This window comes from Notolabrus celidotus, chromosome 16 (genome assembly GCF_009762535.1).
Source record: "Notolabrus celidotus isolate fNotCel1 chromosome 16, fNotCel1.pri, whole genome shotgun sequence".
In the NCBI taxonomy this organism is placed as follows: Eukaryota; Metazoa; Chordata; class Actinopteri; order Labriformes; family Labridae; genus Notolabrus; species Notolabrus celidotus.
In genome coordinates, this window is record NC_048287.1 from 10,084,575 (window position 1) to 10,100,501 (window position 15,927).

General features: G+C 39.6%; 1 protein-coding gene across 6 annotated transcripts in view; it reads left to right on the forward strand.

Moving 5' to 3' along the window:
• The first annotated feature begins 3,682 nt into the window (after positions 1–3,682).
• Positions 3,683–15,927, forward strand: part of LOC117827656 (triple functional domain protein) — an 88,802-nt gene continuing 76,557 nt past the window's right edge. For 2 of the 6 annotated variants that reach the window (XM_034704290.1, XM_034704292.1), the window contains exon 1: positions 3,683–4,132. In XM_034704290.1, coding sequence (XP_034560181.1) covers positions 4,063–4,132 — 70 coding nt within the window. In that variant the 5' untranslated portion in view covers positions 3,683–4,062. The remainder of the gene's footprint in view (positions 4,133–15,927) is intronic. The other 4 variants (XM_034704288.1, XM_034704293.1, XM_034704289.1 and 1 more) reach the window with 2 other exon arrangements.

Here is a 15,927-nt window from a genome sequence, read left to right on the forward strand (position 1 = left end):
CATTCACAAACTTGAGTGAGAAAAAATGTTGTGTGTTTTCTTTTTCAAAAGTTATCTGCTGGATCTTTCATCACTTGGCACAAGGACTTTTTCTGTTCTCTTGTCAGGAAAGGAGTAGCAGCTCTAGGATGGAATGCCAATTAAAATAGGCCTACAATTTAACTATCAACTTCATGTAGCTTTGTTCATTCATTCATAAAAACAAACATGAAAAGGGGGAAAAAAAAGAGTTAACTTCTCATAAACACAACAGTATGAATACAAATATCTTGAAGTGGTTGCACCGTCTCAAAGTTTCTTCCTCCATCAGAGGACTCAGATTGCCATGTTTACTCTAAGGTGCACCATTTGTGTCTGGACATACTGCTGAGAGTTATTCATACTTATATAAAGCCACATATTCACACAATGCTTTAGGCAAAGTCTGCCCGCTGTTATAAATTGATTCTGCATCCAGAGTTACGTAGCAGATGCAGTGAGAGACCTCTGAAGGACCTTGAAGAGACAAGTGTTGCATAAATAAAGATACTGGTGGAAGTGTGCATGCTATCACTGTTGACTTCCAACAGACTTGTGGCAGCTATTCACAAGAATACCAGCTAATAACAAGACTGTATTTTCAGTATGTATTTTCACTCTACGTATATCTTTGACCATTACACGAATAAATTAATCTTTACATACATAAACTTGTTGAGCTGCTTAAGAACCTACAGGTAAATACCAATCGTGCTATTCTCAGTTTTAGCTGAAGATAGATCAAAATTTATTGGAATATAAACAACTGCTTTTGGATGTTTCAATATGGTCATTCATCAGGGCTGTGACACAGTAAGGCAACTGCCTCTCAAACCAGTGTCTCTGCATATTTGATTATACAAACTATGCTAACTTGAAAACCTCGCAAAGATGCCAAAGGAACAAAACGTTTGTCTTTATCAATTACTGATGATAAAAGGAATACTATTGGGACAGTAACTCAATAATTCCACATTTTGGCTCTCCTCCTTATTAATTTATCGCTGCAAAAATAGCTCTGTGCCTCCTCAAAAAGGGAGCATTAATTTTTCAGGTCACAGGCCAAACTTAATACCATGTGGCTCTCAGCTTAATTGGTTGATCATTTAATTATTTTAAAAAGTGAAAAGAGAAGACTTCCTAAATAAGCATTCAGTAGATAGAATCAGCTGTAAGTGGGATAAGATTAAACTTTATGATTTGATCACCACGAAAACCTCAATGTGAAAAAATATGGAGGTCATTGGTATTCTACATTTGCTCTAAGTATTCCCATATTAGCTCTTGAAAGAATGTTTTAGGGTTCATTGGCATGTGCATTGACTCTTTGCAGATTAATGTTAGTGTCAGTAGAACCTGATGAAAAACAGTCCTGCAGAAGTAGATTACATAAGTAGGGATGCTAAGCACTACGTTTGTGATAGTCCTAGGTGCTTTAGTTTAAACAACAACACTACACCATGGAAAGAGTGCATGATGATGAGCAAGTTACATTGACTGCTACTGTTAACAACAATGTGGGAGTCTCTTTAAAATTAGCCCACAGATTTCAGCTCCTTCAATATTTTCTTTTTTGAAATGGAGATGTAAGCATTCTGTTGAAACTTGGATTTGGAGAGGAGGGATGATATTGACCTTGTTGTTCTACCACCAAGCCTGATTTTTCTCTGTGAATGAAAGCCAGTTTATAAGAAGGATCAGCTTACCCCCTGCTGGAAGTGAACTGTAATACATCAGAATCTACATAAATTTAAGTTTTCACACAAAACACTATCAACAACAAAAAAAGGAAAAAATAATCCAACCAGGGTTTTGCAGCTTAGGCCTTGGTTCAAGTATAACCCATGTAGGCCATTCTTATCTGTTTAAGCATCCCTGACTAAAGACGACCCTCTGTGAATTAGTTATTTTTTTCTAGTTGTGTGGCCAAAAATCATACATTCAAACTAAGAAGAAAGGAATATTATAACTATTATTGAGACTACAATTATACTTGTAGTCTCAATAAAGAAAAGTATAGGCTAAATTTGTAGTTACTGTAAACATCTATGCTCCTCTTGAGGAACTAATTCCAGTCTTATCAAACACTGCATAATGTGTAGGTTTTTGAACAACATACACAAAGACAGACCTGCATTAACAATATCTACAACAGGTTAGTGTGTCTGCTGATCTCCAGCAGTTCAATATATGTGACCCTAGATAGATAGATAGATAGATAGATAGATAGATAGATAGATAGATAGATAGATAGATAGATAGATAGATAGATAGATAGATAGATAGATAGATAGATCGATAGGCACTTTATTGTCATTATGAAAATAAATACAATGAAACTTTGTTCGGCAGCATTTCCATACAGCAGCATGTCAATATGATAAAAAAGTAATTAGATATAAAAATATAAATATATACAAATTGGTTGCTTTTATGTTCAGAGTGTGCAATTGATGAAGTGGCTGGAGTATAATAAAATGTATGAATCATAATTAATACATAAACAGTTATTGCTTAGTAATGAACAGTAATTAAATAAACAGATGGATTACCAGCAGCTGTACAGTGTAAGACAGGAAGACTTAAGAGTCAGTGTTGCACTTAAGTGCTGACCTGGTTTTGGGGTGTGGGGCTGGGTAATGGGTTCAGAAGTCTGTCCACAGCTTTGAAGAAGAAGCTGTTTTTAAGTCTATTTGTCCGTGTGCGGATTGTTCTGAGTCTGCCTGAGGGTAAGGTGGTGAACATGGAATATCCGGGGTGCGCTGACTGAGTCCCTCATAATGGACGAGGACAATACAATGCCAATAAATCACTCTCTGATCTCTGATCTCTGATCTGAGATCCTGCAACAATTCTCTAATAGCAACATTTTCCTTGCAGAAAATCCCTTAGAGAATTCTGTTTGGGTGTGTGATTTTTTTGGTATGTTACTAAAGCACACAACCTGAACTGTAATACTCTCCTAAGAGGATTCCTGCCCCATCCCAACTATACTAACTTGACATCAATTAAGAAATTACTGGGATGAGCTGATTGGTTCTGATGGGTTATTTCAAGGGAGTTTAATTGATATAATTTGAACCAGCTGCTAGGTTGGGTCAGGACCAGAGACTGTTGAAACCTCACAGAACATTAATTCATTCATTTATTGATGTTGTTCAGTGTTGGGTTAAATCATGCACAAAAAAATTACCTTTCATTTGATCACTAAAAGTTTCCCGTTACTAATGCGAGGACAAAAGAAGCATTGGCTCATACTTCGACCAGTAGATGGCGCTAGTGTTCCAGCTCAGATCTCAGAGTTTAAGACCTCAATCAAAACAGCTGACCGTCAGTGTTCAGATTGTATCCGGTAGACTTAATAAAATCCGTCTGCTCCTCCCTTTACTTAAGAGGAACTATTTTCCTATGTTCTCATATAAATATTATTAACAAAAAAGCATGATGAAGCATAAGCTGTTAAATATTCAAAGCAATTGCCTCTCCTTTACTGACAATGCGTCGCATGATTGGGACAGACTCGGTTTCTTTGGCTTTCTGATGGTTATGGACATTAATGTAGCAAATGCCTTATCCTTGATCACACGTAGTTTTCAATGATCTTTGGCTGAACATGTCAAACATTTCTCTGTTGGTTACACACACGCACACACACACACACACACACACACATGCACCCACACACACGCACACACTGACTGCCGTCGTTCTTTGATGACCCACCGTCTGCTCATTTCCGAAAGCTTACGGAGATTCACCGAGCAGCGACCCGGCCCCTCCCGCCCCCTCCTCCCCGCTACAGCTACTCTCCCCTCGGCTCCACTCCGAGGAGGAACCCGGTGCCCCCGGCTGATCGTTTCCAATTACGTTACCCTAAGATGGAGGTCTGCAGATGGCACTGCTAGCGTCTACGAGTCGCCGTAACCACCCGTGTGTCTTTAATGACGCTGTTTTGGGGACAGGAGGGATTTTGTGCCATCTTTTGACAATTTTGGGGGGATCAACGAAGGGGATACCGAGCGCTAGGTTCAGGTTGTGGCAGCCATGAGCTCCGGGGAAGGAGCGGAGGAGACGACGAAGGACGCCGGCGACATAGCGGCGTTCTACAAGACCGGTAAGCCCACGACTGAGTGCGAGAGGTCGGACTGATCTTACAGGGGAGCTGCTCCCTTTTGGGTACAGGGACATTGTTCCCGTTTGTGTTGATGGTTTGGACTCTGACAGTAAGGACCTGGGGAGGCTTGATCAGATCTGCATTTCATGAGTGTTGGGTACAACAATCGCAATGGTCAACACGACTGTGGAAATATTCTTAAAATGGGTGTTTCTTTAGTGCATTTATTTGACCAACATTACATATCAGACCATCCGGGTTGTGTAGCCTGGCATCGCAAGCTAGAGTGCTAAAAGTCTAGGTTCCATCTTCGGACGGCTCTACCCGGACTCAACAGAGCGTATAGAGTCAGTTTTCAGTGTATTCTTCGAAATACACATGTTTTTATTTTGTCCTTCACAGGTCACGCCTTTAATTCACGTAGACTCCAGACTGACTGTGAAATAAAAATAATAAAAAGTAGGTTTAACCTAGTAAACGTGACAAAGGAAAACATATGAACCTTTAATGCATGTTCTCAGTCTCCAACTCCACACCAACACAATTGAATCAAAGCAACTTGGAGAACAATTATAGCACTTTTACAATAAAGTATGTTTGAGATAGTTTAGAATAAATATCTTGTGTTGGCTGTGGAGTTTAGCTGAAGCAGGTCAGGGCTGTCCGATAATAGGTCTGTGTGTTAACTACCCAGTTTGTATCATTAGCTTCTAATGTTAGCATGTAAGCTAGTGGATCATGTCTGCTAGCAATGTTAGCATCGCTAGCTTCCTTGTGAGTTGACCAAGCCGAGCAGCGTTTTAATGTATTAAATCATCTAATGCATATAATTTGCGTCTGTTCGAAACTCAAGATCCCATTAACACCAAGTTTGATCTTGTCTGTGTTGTAAAATAATAGCACAACTATGCTAGCAATGTAAACAATACATGGCGTGGCACCGACAGGCTGGGTGTGCACTGTGCAGGATCTGCTAGCTGTGTAACATAGAGGCTAAAGGGCTCACCAGTTTATCACTATCACCGTCTGTTGTTTGTGATAGAAGACCATAAAACCAGTGACACTGATTTCTGCATCGAAACCACTACTTCTATACCCGGTCAGTGTCTGGTTGGCGAGGATTATAACACCAGCCATGTAGGCTAATTAATCAGCAAGAACTGTGACTTGAAGTCCCAACGCGGGCCTACAGTGATTTCAGATTGTAACAAAGACTCATAAACTGGGAAGTTCAGGGAATGAGTATGTGTTGAGTTTTATTTTACTCACCAGACTTTGCACAATGAGGCCATGTGTAATGATGACTCATTTGTTATTCATTTATTTATTAACACTTTGGATGTTTGTATGACAAAGATTAAACGTATGATGTGTGTTGTCTGAGGGTAGAGTTGACAGAAATGAGGATCCATCCAATATATTTATTTGTTTGTCTTTGTCATGATATGGTTGTGTAGTCCATGAGCTGCACTATGCATAGATAACCCATAGCTGTTCGCTGACTTCAAGCAGTGAAGTAGATCCAGTGTCTGATGTCATGTCTGCTAGTGCCATCACTTACTCTTCTGGCTGTGCCTGCTTACTGCTTATAGGTTTTTACGCCAAGTTTCCCCATGAACCAATAGCTCTGTGTTTAAATCTGACGTGGTGGCGGAATGGTGATGTCTCTTGGTGATATGTTGATAATTTCTGGTGGTGAAATATTAAGCTGTAGCATACAATACTAGTAGAGAAGTGGGTTCACTGTGTGCTAACCACTAGCTGTTCTGTCAAACTGTCACGTGGACCATTGTGGAGAACTGGGATTTTGAAATACAGTTCTAAGGGTGTAAACAGGGACAAGAATGCAAAGCATTGACATCAAGCCTCTGGCTCCTGTGGTTTTGTGTTAAGTGAGATAATAAGCACAGAGGGAAGTTTAGTATCTACATTGAGCTGATTTAGTGACTTCCTCCTACAGGGAGGGACAAAGCATCCTGTAACTCACTTTCGATTGCCTTGTTTATATTGTGCGTCTGCAGCCAGTTAAATGCTCATTTGTAGAATTATTACATTGGTAAAATATGCCTTTACTTGAAGTTCATAGCTCCTTTTCACCAGTATAGCACCATATAGTAAGGATCTTTGAAGATCAATGACTCAGATTAATATTATTTTAATTTGTAATAATGATGGAGTTGTTGTTGAGTTAAAAGAAGAAGAGAAAGTATGATTAAAAACAAACCACTACAGTCCCAGAGTATGGGAAAATTGAATGTTAATTCAAACACTGGAGATTTTCTTGTCTTGACAAGATAGATCATAAAATCTTTATTGCAATCTTGCAAGAGGATCCTTCAAGAGCAAATATTGCAACACTTTTTTCTTCACCTCTCAAGGTAGAAGCTCTAATAACAGTATGTGTTGTTGCTGATTGTGCTTTAGTCACAAACAGCTGTATTTCACATTGAATATGACGCTAGTTTGCTTGTTTGGTACTGTTACATTTTTCTTTGTTTTAATGCTGTTTGCATGTTGTTGTACCCCTCTGATATCACTGAGTGCAACAGGGCAGTGATTGACCACCTATGGTAAGAGCTAACTATGGTTACAATGCACATATTCACATATCTTGTGTATCCAAACAATCTGTTGCAACTGTGGAAATAAGAAATGCTCCATTCTGAGCAGTACGTCTGATTCATACTGTGCACAATCATAGTCCTTTCTTAACCCTAACTGGACCTGAGTCTGTCATTTTGGGTGTTAGCACAAAAAAGCGGAACATTCATGTTGATGTCCTCGCTCAGAGTCTGACATCTAGTGAAACCAATAGTGAAACCAGTACACGCCACAGATAGCTTTTGTACAATACGTTGTAAGGCTTGAGTGTCATGCTCAGGCTCCCCTCCTCTTTGTTTTTCTCGTGAACTTCCTCTTCACAGATCTGGGAATCTTGTTGTGACATGCACAGGTTTGAGTGTCTTGCCACAGGCTATGTTTTCCCCCCTCCATCCCTAGCTTCATCCTCATCTCTTTTTTCCCATCCTTCGGTATTTGGTCTCTTTTGTCTGCCCCCCGTCGTCCCCCTTTGCTTTCTTCCCCTCTCTCTGTGTGATCGCCTGCTGCCTGAGAGTTCATTTACAGCTGTCTGTTTCTGCTCTCATTCTTGTTGCGTCGTGTTGGGCTTCTGTCCTGATGCAAAATGACAACTTGTGAAAAAAAATGAGCTTAGCCTGTCTCTCCTCTGTCTTCCAGACTGGAATTAATACCTAGGCCTCAGAGCTCTGAGACAGGGAGTTTTGTTATGGCAGGTTGTCAGTCATCACGTTATTTTACTCCAACCGTAAATTTGGCTACACTTGTGACTAAAGGCTGATTTAGTGTTGATTTCATAAAGTTAGTACTTGTCAGTAGTGTAGGACATTATTTATGTCGGGGGAAAAATCTGCCAACCACAGTGCTGGGTCAACATGAATGAATGTTTAGAGGCTGTTCACAAGGTAGGGTCTGTATGTTTGAATGGACGTATGCGTGTGTGTGCGTGTGCGTGTGCGAGACAGAGAGTGAAACAGACAAGCAGAGAGAGGGAGAGAAATCTGATCCAGAGCATGCATTTATGACTCAGACCCATTCACCCAGGATGAGGTCCGCATAGACACATACACACACATGCAGACTGAGACTAATGGATATTGATCCAGGAGATGGAGACTGATTGAGGTCCCTCAGTAAAGGTTTCCTGCAGGCTTAAACCTGCCAAGTCAGACACAGAGCAGATGCTAAAGTCAAATGCTGTACAAAGCAGATTTCTTTTTATCATCCTGTGTTTATGGGCCGGATGTAAACAGAGGATCGGTGCAGCACAGATCAATGCAAATGAATTATTAAAGGCTAGGTTTGTTGTCATTTTGTCGTGCCCCTTTCTTTAAAACATGTCTTTGTACTTAACTACTTGACACGTTGTTCAGGACCTTTAATTATAGAGAAACAGCTAACACATGCTTCAGTAGCACTGCATAGTCCAGCTCGGTTTAGGCTCAAGGTTGGGCTATGGTGGGACTCAACCCACTTGAGACTGAGACTGATGGTTCCTTTGACAAACGCTACAGATAGTATCCAGCTTTTTTATGGTATCTTCAAAACCCAAAAGAGTGATCAGTAATGGTGACTTTGCAAAGAGTGAAAAACATACACCAACAGTTTGTACTATACTGAATGTTCTGGATTGAAGATCACACAATTTGGTTTCGGTTTTGCCACTTCCTGTCTGTCACTCTGCAGACAGGAAGTGGCAAAACCAGGAGTAGGCAGTAGACTAACGCTGTTTTCAAAACTGCCTGCAACATACTAGCTACGAATGTATTATGCAGCACATACTGCGCACTGCGTTTGAAGGTAGTATGTAGTATGACTGTTCTGTTGGATCTGTTCTGCAGTATGCTGGGTCAGGCGTCGTTGGATTTCCGTTTTCGGAAACTGGAAGTAAACAACAGTCAAGCTGATGGAGAAACTACTTCTTTGGCATCACTTATGATTTAAAAAATTATTGGTTTATATAAAATTTAATAATTTTCACAGTACCTAAAAACTGAGTGCTCCCTGTCAAATATGCGCTTTGCATTGTGGGAAACAGTACGTGAGGGAGACTGGTCCGATGCATACTGAGAAATATCACATACTACATCCTGAATTTTGGCTAAATCCGTACGTACTGCTTGTATAGTAGGCAGTTTTGAAAAAAGCCTCAGTTTTATCTTCAGTTACTGAGTCCTGGATTGATTTTCAGGTGGCTTCAGAGCAGCATCCTCGGAGTCTTCTGTTATTTCCGCCATTAGTGTAACACATGAAATTCAAGCCACAGATTGTAGATAACCAGATTTTTCAAGGGGATTACCAAAGAAATTTTCTCCATCTACTTCCATAAAGTTGGAGAGCTTGTGTGAAACATATTTCAAGATAGCGGATCAGATATCCAGATTTTTCCAACCTCAAAATCACTGGTTCATACCATAGACTACATAAATAATGGACATAGTATCTGTGACGTCACCTGTTGCTGAAGTGTTGTTTTGAAGCCAATAGTCGGTGGGAGCCATATTAGAAATGCTGAACTCAACCTAACGTCTGTCGAGCTAGTGTGAGGTAAAGAGGTGGGCTTTGAGCCTCCTAGCCAACAGCTACAGTGTTCCTGCCTGTCAGTCAAGTCAGCCGTTCCTCTCATAATCAAAAACTCTTAATCTTAATACTTTCAAAACTGCTGCGTTCTGAAAATATTCACCCCCGTACAGTGTGTGCCGATGAAATGAGCTAACCAGATAACACTCGTCTTTTGTACCAGGCTGTACACATGTTTCTTTCTGCTGTAAAGATTGGCTTCTTTGAATTGGTGTGTATGTGGTTTCCAGTACTTCCAGAGCTAGGCTCAAGTGGACACTCCAGGAACTGCCGTTTTTAACACTTCCGCATTGACTACAGCTCTCACATCCGGGGGTTGCCACTTGGTTCATACGTTTTGCAAAGTGCCACTCAACACTCTGAATGACATCATCAGGTATATTTATCACAGTGGAGAAGCCCCCCTTCATACTTCATTCAATGAAACTGCTAATGATGTCTAAGATGAATATATCGTGTTTATCAGCAGAGTTCCTATCTACTGACAGACAAATCTTTATTACAAGCAGTTTTGTGTGCCCTGAATAATCCATAATATGAAACATCAGACGCTTTATGTAATATGTTTTTGGCCACCAGACAATGCTATCATTAAAATCACAATATAATTTGATGTAGCGGAGAGCAGTATTTGTCCACATTAATCAAGCACAGATATTTCCAGAGTTCCACATTTCTTAACAGTAGTAGGTGACCTCAGATGAATTATGCAAATCTGTGGAAAGAAAATGCTGATAAGAGGTGGAGAGAGGTAAGCAGAATAATCTATTTGAATATACTGAGATTTAAAGGGGAAGATCATGGATATACAAATCACATCTGTGTCAAACTATAAACCTGATAACTTCAGCAATGGTGTCAAGAATCCTCACTTAATATTTCCCTCGTCAGCAATTTCCAGTGATTTCATTATTACCCAAACAAATCTATTCAGTGCTACAACAATAACATAATGAGTCCTTTGCTGCAATTTGACACCTTTTTATAATTTGTCAGTTCATATCAGGTGATAGGAGATGCAAATGTTTAAGGTATATGATGTAGATGCTAGAAGCAAATATTCAGTCTCAGAGTTTCTATTTTTTTTATTGAAGTTGTAGAAATAAGGCCAGGTGTAATTAATTCTGAAGGAAAAGAAGAAGCAACATTTCAGTTTTAATGTGACAAAGCACGGAAATCACTGGATTGTATGGACACATTTAAAGAAGAAGTTCAGTCTGAGTCTGACTCTTTTTGACACCGGGGCATCATGTGGTTTGCAGTACAAGGGTCTTTGTGATAGGAGGTCACTGTTCTCTCTCCCAATTGCTTTTCACATTCACTCATACTGGCACTTTCCCAGCTTGCCATTTCTACTGACCCAGTCTCTGTCTCTTCCATCTTGTCCTCTCACTGTCTCCGTTGTTGGGCTCCTGCTGTACTATCATGACATGCACTGTGATTGGCCTCACTTACTCATGCATGTCTGCTAAGTTGCTGAGTACGAGGTATCTCTAAGTGATCGTACTGTTGTGCAACAGAGACATAATGAATGGAGCCAGCTGGAGGCAAAGATGATGGTTATGAGATTTCAGCCTTTTATTGAGCTGTGCAGCTTCAACCAAGAGGAAATGTGATAGTTGGTAAAAAGCTTTTTTAGAAATGGCAGATTAAGCTCAAACATGGGGATAAAAACACTTCTTCTACTTGCACTCTTTTCTTGATTGTGGCATTTAAATGTGATGTTTCAGTTAGAAAGGCATTCGTCCATTACATGAAGCACTAATACATCAATGAACACATGGTCACAAGACCAGCAACACAGGCACTTGGAAACCATTAGTGGCACAGACCATCATGTTCTGAATAACAACTTCCTTCTGTCATCCTGTCATACACTCAACAACACAGAGAAGAAGGGTGTAAATTGCTGAAAGTATCAGTGAGTAAAGAGTAAATCAATTCTTCTTTTCCCATGGGTGGTGAACACATAATCTTTCTCTGTCCAAGTAACAGGTGCATGTACATTAAATTTTTAAGGCAGACGACAGCTAGCAGTCAAACCAACCCCCTCAGTCTGCTGTGAGATCACTTTCAGTGGGAGGAATGTGATTTTGTTTTTGAATCATCGTTTGTTGCAGTATAAGTTTTGGTAGATTGCTATTATTCAAACAGATGGTTAACAAGTCTCTCACTCAGTGAGAGAAATGACGGCAGATAAGAGCTTGAATATGTAGCCTCTAATATGTTTCATTAACAGGAGTTGAAAACTAGCAATAGATATTCACTCTATATGAGAAGCTTCAGTTACTACAGCTGTTTGTAACAGGCAGAAGTTGTACTATGTAATTTGCATTCAAATAAACTATATACACTACCAGTCAAAGGTGTCGACACACCTTCTCATTCAATAGTTATTTATTTTAATTATTTTCAACATTGTAGATTAATACTGAAGACATCTAAACTATTAAATAATCTGGTTTTGCCATAATCTGGATTACAACAGTAGTGAAATAGGGCTAGCCATTGTGTGCTAACCCTACCTCTGAACGACACAACTGATGGTCTCAAACACATTAAGAAGGCAAGTCATTCTACAAATGAACTCTTGACAAGGCTCATGTTAATAAGAAAGCATTCCAGGAGACCACTTCATGAAGCAGACTGAGAGAATACCAAGAGTGTGCAAAGCTGTCATGAAGGCAAAAGGGGGCTACTTTACAGAATAACTTTGGCTTGAATGGAACGTAATGTCACCGTCTGCTTGACAAATCACCCTGTTACTGCATGTGACAGAAACTATGACCTAATGTAGCTTAACTCTTGGAACCTGTCCCACTTTCAGACTACGAGCAGCCATATCAGTCAGAGTCAAGAGAAAGCAAAGCTATTTATCTCACACCAATGAGGGTGAATTAAAGCTACACAACACTTCTACGTCTGACTGTTTGCTACTTACTGTAAGTGTTTCAATTTACACAGCTAGGAGAGCTTTGTAGTATGATCGGCATTATTAGCATGATATGTGTTTCTGGCCATTCGATGAAACATGTCAAACACTCACGATCCTGTTTTGGTTCTCTTCTAACTTTTAAATGTTCACATACTTACACCAGCTAGTTGGTGTGTCGATCTTATGATTGGCTTTAAGCGTGTAGCGTACAGTAAGGGTATTGAGGGTTAACATTTACAAAGCTGTTACAGCTAAAAGAGTCAACCCAGATTTGTTTTTTCATTAAACCAAAATTGTCGGCTTGAAAGAGTTGAAATTACAACATTACATGCACACTTATACATGTATTAATAATGAATATTAATTATATCAGCTTTAAATCTTAAAAAGGGTGTTATGCTAGCTTTGTTGTGGCTTTACACGATTTACAGCTCAAGCAGTTCTTTACTTCAGGCTGGTGTCTTTCAAGCCCGTCATTTCAGCCTCTGTCTGAAACATTTCATTTCAGCAACCATCTCTTTAAGGCCCCCCAGCACTCCAGAAGCCTCCTCTACTGTTGCCATGCTACAAAGCTGTATTTATCTATTTAAAATACCAAATTATGAAATACTGCTGTATGATTTTGGCCCCAAATCTAACCTGGAAAGTTCAGAAAGAGAAAACAATCCCCAGAAATAAAAAAACATGTTGGTGTTTTATTAAATATGCTCTTTTAAGGAGATCCACCGAATCGTGATGTCACGATTTCAGCAAATCTTGTCCCTCTTACGTTATTCTTGTGCGACATTTGAACAAGCCGTTTAGAGCAGCCTGTGGTCTCATCCTGGGATTACTTCAACACACGTTACCCTCACAATTTGAAACTCTGCCCAAGATTGATACTCGCGTCCAAGATTTTAACTCCTTTGTTTGTAAAGGATGAAAAAAGCATAATATCATCTCTTTAAGCCACGTGTTGCTTATGTACCAGCCGCACCCAGCATTTTGTGTTGATGATTCAATAATGATGATATGATGTAAATGAAATAATTTTTCAACTACCATGGTAACAGACAAGGAGAAAAAAAAAGAAAAAGAAAGAGTTTTGGACCTCAAAGACTGGGGTCCAAAGCAGAAGTGGTTGGAAAATCTAGCCCACAGATGTCTGGCTCGACTAGACGCTGTGATTTTTCAGTCAGAACTCTGTGAGAAAGCCATCAAAAAACATAAAGTAAAATGAATGGCAGTAGTGCAGTTTGTAGTAGCCTAAAGCATGTATGATGTCAGTGTGAACTCAAGGCCTACCTCAGTAATACAACCCTTATTGCAAACAAAGAGCAGCGGATTGCATTTCAGAGGGACTAGCGTTTACTTCCCTGCTTGTAAACAAGTTTTGTCTCTCTGGATGTGCCCTACATGGCAATGTGAAGAGTGGCCTGTAACAGCTTACCAATGAGGCCGGACAAGTTTGGGGAGTGACTTAAAGGATGTAAAGGATAACAGTGGCCGTTAATGTGAAGGGTTGCTCAAATGAAGATTACAGACGGTGACAGCGATTGCAAATTGAATATGCCATGGATGCACATGCTAAGGGCTAAATGCTGTAAATACATAGTCAAGAATAAAATGTTTTGATACCAGAAGGTTAGTATAATATAAATAATAAAGGGAGCAGATTGCAGATCCTCTCACAGAGGGTATGGAGCATGTGGGAAAACAGACTGGCCAAGAACTGTTTGAACAACAAATCTGCTTCTTTAAACAGGAGAGTATATATGTATATATATATATATATATATATATATATATATGCTGTGTTTGAGAGCAGAACTATGTGGCAAGTGGACAAGTCTCTGTCTGCGTGGGTGTGTGTGATGTGTCAGCTCTAATAGCATTAGGCATGTTAGAGGTGAGAGTTCATTGGATTACAGACACTGACCTAATCTAATCTGGTGTTCAGTGTCCAGGATTACTGCGTGTGTGTACGGGGTTTCAAACAGTTGTTGAAGTTGACTGAGGGATTTGGGGGTGATTCTTGGTGTCCCAATATATAATTACACATACACACAGACAAAAACAAATACATAATAATAATAACAGTAATTATTGTTATTATCATTATTTGTATTATTATTATTACTAGTCAATCTAACTTATAATAATTATAATAACAATAATAATAATGCATATTATAATTAGATATTTTTGAAATTTTAGATAATATAGGTTATTTACATTCTTTCTAAAAGTTAGATACGTTACTATCGGTCTCGTGTAAGATTGTTAAAATTAAACGAGCTAGTCGAGTTGTTTCCACAGAAACAGTTCTACCGCAACAATATTCCGAAGCCTAAATAAAAAATAATCAAAGAGAGTAATTGTCCAAACCCAGAAAACTATAACTTACTTAAATTATTTTGGTCCCAAAAAATAAAATGTCACAATAAACTATAATGAATAAGAAGGTTTCTGCAAGGGCACAGAGCTACATGGACCTACAGCACAGGCTAGCGTAGAGTCAACATAGATGTAAATCGAGCTTAAAAGCTGGTTTATACTTCTGCGTGGACCATACGCGGCATGGGCTGACGTGGGCATGAGCACCACATACTTCTGCGTCGATGTATCCGTGAGACACAGCACTACTCCCCCGAAACGCTTGAGTACAGTGTGGTCTCTGATAATTGGGTCATCTGTTTAATTTAGAGCTGATACATGTTGCTGTTAATCATACAGATATGATTACAGGGAAGAATAGAGAGGACACTTCAGAGGAGGAGATAAAATGTACGGCCGATATGCAGTCAATGTCCGGGATCCCGGAAGTGCTCTAAATGCGGGAAATACAATGTCGCCAAGCGGACCAATTACAGGGCTTACGGTCTGCAACGATTCAACACATGGTTACATTTTGGAGGAGGTGCACGTCAGCTATGTGCGTAGCATAGACTACACCGTCAATTCAACGCAGAAGTATAAATGAGGCTTCAGTCTCAGCAGGCGATTGAACAATGGTGCATCCCAAAATGGTAAACTATTCATTCAAATGCCACAAAAATAACTCAAATAGAGTTGTAGTATGAATCAAACAATAAGTAATTAAAAATGATATCTTTGTGTTTGGTGTTAACCTCTGTGATTTTATAGTTGTAGTTACATTTGAGTATTACAGACACGTGTGTAACATGTAATTGTTTTAGTCTTAAAGGTGAAGGTCAGAGAAGGTGGCTATTTTAACACTACCACAAGCTACACGTTATAAAAACAGCTGTCTGTATTTTATATTGTAACCTGCATTCATGTCCGCCAACTCACATGGTTTAGCAGTCTGTCAACATGGTAGCAACAACAACTACCACGTCTGTCTATTTGACCCATGCTATGTCTTGACTAACAATCCTATGTAAACCAGGTCGGCAAAGGCCAGTGCTCTCAGTGAGGCTTTACTGCTCATGCAAACAGACACAGGTTTCCACCCAGATAGGGACATGATAAGACCAAAGGGCAGCTGATAACTGCTAAAAGGTTTCCGTGGGCTTGATATGGGCCACTCAGCTTGCAGTGGATCATTTGCTGCATTTGGATGCATTAAAGTTTTACTGGGGGTACCACTCCTGAAGGAGTTTGATCATGTATGAAAATACCCGTAAAGTGAGAAAAAGCGAGGTATGAAGTTTTAGGGAGACATTAGAAGTTAAAAGTTGCTTGTTTTGTAATGTTGTGA